The sequence below is a fragment of the Sparus aurata genome, chromosome 8 (assembly GCF_900880675.1).
Source record: "Sparus aurata chromosome 8, fSpaAur1.1, whole genome shotgun sequence".
Taxonomy (NCBI): domain Eukaryota; kingdom Metazoa; phylum Chordata; class Actinopteri; order Spariformes; family Sparidae; genus Sparus; species Sparus aurata.
The window spans coordinates 10,391,376-10,397,375 of record NC_044194.1 but is presented as its reverse complement, the minus strand read 5'-3'; the positions used below and the strand labels follow the sequence as shown (position 1 = coordinate 10,397,375).

Below are 6,000 nucleotides of genomic sequence, written 5' to 3'. Positions count from 1 at the left end.
CATCGCTCTACTTGAAAAAAAAAAACTATTGTGGGAAGATGGAAAAAGCAGCGTGTGAGTGTGTGTGTGTGTGTGTGTGTGTGTGTAGCCATTAGATAGGCCAGGTGATTTTAGTGGAAATGTAAAGCACTAAGTGCTGAGGATGGAGAGAGCACTCTATGTGAGATGAGCTCTTTCTCTCTCATCTGGACCCTGTTATTGTGAGAAGGCAACAAAGCAATGCATTAGGAAGCACACTGGAGCCACACAGCTTTGATGTGAGCTCGGTAACCAAGGCGCAGCGGTGGCCGGTGTGTGAGCTCTGTTCCAATGGCTGTGTTGTGTAATCAGATGTGTTTACTGTGTATTCAAGTAAAGAAGTGGTGTAATCCATCCTCACTAGAGTGCAGTTATTGAAAAACACCCAGGCAAAAGCAAGAGCTCAAACTGATCAAGATTCTTTATTCAGGATTCTCGCAAATTCTCCATTTGACGATGCAGACACGATGCTGAGCACAAATAAAACCCCCAAATTAATCAGTCTGAGATACACTGACATAGAAACTTTACTTAAGAAAAATGAAGTCAGCTGAAAAATAATACACATATAAATATAGATTTGCTGCTGAGTTAGAATTAAGAGAGCTGACAGCATTATTATATGTACATTAAATCCTAACCTCTGGCCAAGCATTTTAATTGTGCGACATTACAAATAATTTTGATCATTATTTACAAATCAATTGTGATTCATAAGACCACATATATATTTAGAAAAAAAAAAAAAAAAACATAACCATGGTTTGTTTTCCATAAACTTTAGCCTGTATTAACTTTACCTGAAGGCAAATTTCTCAGTTTCACCAAAGTCAAAAACAAAGCATTACTGTGGAGGTCTAAGGTAAGCCAAACCTAATGCTTTTCATTCCTTTTCTAAATGATATCCAAAGATGAAGGCTGGGGCTCGCAGCGCTCTCTTTTCTTTACCTCCAGGCTTGTGATTGACAGCGCCATGTGCTGCCCTCCTAGCCGCTGCAGTTCACAGCCTCTGTCAGGGGGGTGGCAAACACACAAGCCAGAGAGCGGCTGGCTGCCCCTCAGCAGCAGGGGGTAGAGTTATGGTGGTGCTGTGGGGTGCGTGGGGTCACAGGCTCTGCTGGCACTGGAGCACTGCTGTCAGGTGGACTGCGTCGTGCCGTATTCAAAAGGAGACCAGCTTTTCATCCAGCGTGTCCGCGGAGCTTACTTTTTCCTCCGTGGCTGGCTCTGGCTGGTGGGCGCTCTCAGAGCGCTGTACTGCACCTGTAAAAACAAACAGGAGTTTGGTCAGAGGCAGGTAATCCGAGCTCAGTGGAGCGCACGGTAATGGCTCCCCTGAGGAGAGCTGGTGCAGGGGAAAGCGAGGCGGGCTCGCCTGTAATGAATCATTTTTTAAACACAGGAGCAGAGGGGATTAATCACAGGGAGGAAGGATTTGAAGAGTCAAGGGTTCCGTACCAGTGTACGCCCCCCTCATTCTGCACCACAATCACAATATTAGAAACAGACATCAACTGTTGAGATGACCTGCCAGGCCAGTGAGGGAGTTGCAAACTGCATAATCACTCACTTTAAGTTACGTCCCCTAAAGAAAACTTTGCAACAGCCTGAGAATAGCATAAATTACATTGTTTAAGTTACCAACATCGCTGACATGCCACTTCACTCCGCAGCTCTACAGACCCTCGGTGTGACTTTGATTTCTCCCGCGGAAACCACAACCCGACGTGTGACATTTGAACTCACAACCTTGTTTTGTTTCTCTGCGTTTTGCATGTGTAGAATTATGCACGAGATAGGTTTCCTTTTTAGGAATCTGCTTGATGTCAAGCGGATTCGCAAAATAAACGTATGTCGTAGAATCGTGTTCTCTTTGACATTCCAAAAATGTGACGTGAATTGTCCGTATTTTGTTAATTTTTTTCCTCCCCAAAACTGCCACCGTAATCCAAAGAGGACTGATCATAGGCTAAAGTGAAAAGGAGAAGAGCCGGAATTTGAAAAACTTGCTTTTGAAGCATGCTTGCTGAGCTCAAACAATACGGTGAATCTGTTGAATAAAGGTAAGAACTCTATGCTAATTAGCCGGTCTCCATTATTAGAATGGGAGATGGAATGTGGGAACAAAGTGACTGCCTCCTGCATCAGAACATGAAACTGTCCTCAGAACTGACAGATGCTTCTTATTTCAGGACAGACACACTGTTGTCAGAAGTCTCCGTTTGAGGCAGACTTTGTAGATGTGCACAGGCACTAATTGCCAAGTCACATTTGCAAGAAAGACAGGAGTCAATTTTCAGCCTTTGTGGTGTTTTTGTGTCCACACCTATCTGAGGATTGAAGTTCTAAGTCAACAAAAACAAAATATGTGGTCTATTGTTTTTGGGTCTCCTGTGTATATGATGTTAAGGTTATTTTTCTCACAGTACATAATGAAACGTACTTATGATGAATCTTAAGGGTGTTTTGTTATTTTATGATTGGAGCCATATTTTTCTTTTTTTTTCCTTTTTTTTTTTTAAGATGTAGTTTCTCTTTTAAACCCGGCTAAAAAAGTATTGTCTCCGTGAGATTTGAAAGTGAGTCATTTTCAAAGCTCAAACATCGTATCCCAATGGGGAAGAAGACATACAAAGGATTCTGAATCAAAAAATGTATTCACCACCTTGTTTTGCCAACTCAGTCAGCCAAATCTCAAACAACACAGGCTCCCTCCAACATCACAGAGAAGTCAGGGATGGCTTGCTGCAGGAGGACATCAAGGGTGCAGCAGAGAAGCAGACTGGGGTGAGAGTGTCTTTCCAGATCCAGACTGTCAGGATTTCTCGCTGAATTCCGTCTGGCGAGTTACCTGGGAGATGAAGGCACTGTGTGGCACTTCATTTCCTGGCCCGAGCAAAATTTCTCAGTCAGGGAACGGCGAGCACCCGGCGCCACTTACAACGCCCTGACAGCTCTCCTCGGCTCTGTGATGTAAATGCAAATGACATATCAGCCATGGCTAATATGTAATCACATATGGCACCCAGCAAGACGACTGGGGCTCACGACTACATTAATTGACTCCGCCACCCTGAAGTGACTGAGGCCACATCAGAGTTTTTCAGAGCTGACACAACAGCCAGAGACGTCAGGAGCCCCTGCCGGCCCCTCGGCCAATCAGCGGCTTTAATGTCACAAGCGCTTCAATCAGACGGACAAAAATTGCTAATAACGGGACGAGGCTGCCGCAATATGGCCGAGGACGGATCTGAGCATCTCCTCGCTACGGCGACTGCACGGAGCCGCGCTGGGGAATAATTGGGCCAGGGCTGCTTTAAAGGCGAGAGTCCATTAATAATCAAACAAAGCCAGAGGATATATTTCTGCAACACTTGGGAATTCTGGTACAGCAAATAATGCAGACATCTTTGGGGAATTCCCTCCCTATCTGTATGTAAAATTGGACCCTTACCTTTTGAACATCAGAAGGCACCCTCTTGAGGAAATTCAGTATTTCATTATTGTCAATAGTATATGGGTTGCGCAGCTTCTTGGTAAATTTGTTAACGCCTGTGAAAACAAGAGCACATTAATAAATAAAGGTGTCACGCACACCAGCATGTTTTGTACACAGTTTTACATTGCAGATAATTATAATAATAATAATAATGATAATAAAAAGAGCTGTGTAACTTCATCTGTACACGGTATAGGGTTCCCACCAGGGTATTACTAACTGCATTATGCGATGCTGTTTCAAGTGATCCTCCTCAGCCAAACTGAATTCAAGCTAAATCAATACCATGGACACAACCATGGACAGTAATGCTAATTCTACTTTGAGAAACAGGCGCACATTCACGACAACTTTTCCTCACTTTTGTTTCGCTCCGATCCGATCATCCCTAGCACATCTATATTTACTTTGCACATGGCTGCATACCACCGAGAAAAGAACATCTCTGGGGTCTTGTAATGGGACCATTATATTCACAGCTTGGTACTGCCTGTACCTCAACATGCAGACAAAGAACCTAAGGACTTAAATATGTGCAAGCAACTTGAAAGGCTTGCCTTGCAACCACAGAGATGGGGGTTAACTGGGGAGGCAGAGGAGTGTCTCAGACTGTGCGTTTTTTGTTTGATATGATGGTTTTTTGGTATTGATTGTGTTGAAGGCAGTGTGGAAGTACAGTGGTTGTGGGCTTACAGCTGGAGGAGGAGAGCCTGTTAAGGGCAGCGTATCTCCCTGACCACTGAGATGACTGTCTATTCTGTATGACTACAGCAGATAATGAGAGGCTAGACCAGGAGCCTACAGACTGCCCAAGGACATCATGTATTATATACAGCTTGCTACACTACCTCTGCTTTGTTTTCACACAAACCCTAGGCCTCGCCTCTGCTGGGCTCCGCTACATCAGCCCACACTGAGCAGAGCAAACCTCTGCAGCTGTCTGATCTCGGTGCATCTGCAGAGGTGTGGGGATGGCAGAGTTCCTACATTACTGTACTTCATTAAATCATGGGTTTCCAGTTCGGAAGATTGAATAAGAGTTGTGTTCTGCAACAGCGAGCTATAGGCTGCAATTTTTAGGCAATTTGTGAGGATGTTCGTAGTAATCGTAGTAATGAATCGAGTAAAGGAAAGTAGGAGTTTGTTAGCTTTTGCTTTTTTGCTAGCTTTAAGTTACACCTTTTTTTTTTTTTCTCTACTATTTCATGAAGAAAATATGTGTTTGAAGATGTAGTACTTACCCCATATCAGCACTATAAATCGCAGCGGGATCAAATATAATAGTGCCGTCGCCACGAACAGCACCAAGCAGGCCATGCACGACATGAACGGGACGGACCAGTTGAAGATGCTGCGGGAAAATAATCGGATCAGATTAATTGGAAGTTTTCTGAAAATAAAAATCTTTTCCAAAAAAAAAAAAAAAAAAAATGCTTTGTAGGACAAACATGAAATCATCAGATTACTTTTTGATTCGCTCTCCGATGTTCGCAATTTCCTCCAAAGCGTTCTGGACGGCCAGGACTACTTCCTGCACCATATGTATCTTATCCATCAGACCCTTTTTGCCGGATTCCTAAAAGGGAAAGGAAGAAAAAAAAACGCACAGACACACTGATGAGGTACACTGTATGTCAATTGTTGGGCAGGGTAGACAAAGACCAGTTTATCTCTGCTGTGCTATTATGTGTGATTTATCTATTGAATGGCCCATAATGAGCAAACACTGTACATCTTCAGACTATGCTTTTGAAGATGAGACGGACTCAGTGCTCAGAAGCTGTTATGTTGGACGGCTGAGAGATTTCAGCTTTTGTCCGCCGCTTACAATAGAGCTGTTGCACAAGTGCGGCACAATCAAGACTCTCCGGTAGATGAAAAGTACACAAAATGGCCATCCGCAATCAGGCGGACTAGACGACCCAGACGAGACGTGCAGGGGCCCTCACGCAACTTAGGAAAGATTCCGTTCGAGCAGCCTGCACAGGACGAGCCTGAACATGTTTTTACAAATCTGCCGGGCCCGGGGGCTCGCTAACCTGTCCTAACAGAGAAAAACACTTCAGCTCGGCTCAGAACACCAGTTGGACTCGTTCTAGCAGCGTTATTTGCTTTTATGCACTGACATAATAACAACTGCGTCTGGCGAAGCAATAAGTCAACATGTGAGGAGGAGGGGGGCGGGAGGTGTGTGTGTGTGTGTGGGGGGGGGGGTTTGTCTCGAAATTAAATAAATGTGATCACATCAAGGCGGGATATAACGACAGGCATGAAGCCTTCCAGAGGCAGAGGAGCGACTCGAGATAACACAAGTAACACAAGCTAAAGAGGGCTGAGGAGGCTCACATCAAAAGGAGCAAATAATGACAGGAATGATGACAGAGGGCGGGAGAGGAAGAGTGAGAGGGAGAGACAGCGGGGAGGGGGTGACGAGAGTGCTGGGGGAGGGCGCTCTGATGGACCCTAACAGGAGGGCTTGGGGA

The 6,000-nt window shown here is 44.7% G+C and overlaps 1 protein-coding gene across 3 annotated transcripts in view; it reads right to left on the bottom strand.

The window, feature by feature from the left end:
• Positions 1-421: 421 nt before the first annotated feature.
• The window catches only part of mctp2a (multiple C2 domains, transmembrane 2a), a 35,625-nt gene continuing 30,046 nt past the window's right edge, over positions 422-6,000 (bottom strand). For all 3 annotated transcript variants that reach the window (XM_030424609.1, XM_030424610.1, XM_030424611.1), the window contains exons 20-23: positions 4,984-5,093; positions 4,759-4,868; positions 3,473-3,570; positions 422-1,281 (exon numbers count right to left, since the gene is read on the bottom strand). In XM_030424609.1, coding sequence (XP_030280469.1) covers positions 1,222-1,281; positions 3,473-3,570; positions 4,759-4,868; positions 4,984-5,093 — 378 coding nt within the window. In that variant the 3' untranslated portion in view covers positions 422-1,221. The remainder of the gene's footprint in view (positions 1,282-3,472; positions 3,571-4,758; positions 4,869-4,983; positions 5,094-6,000) is intronic.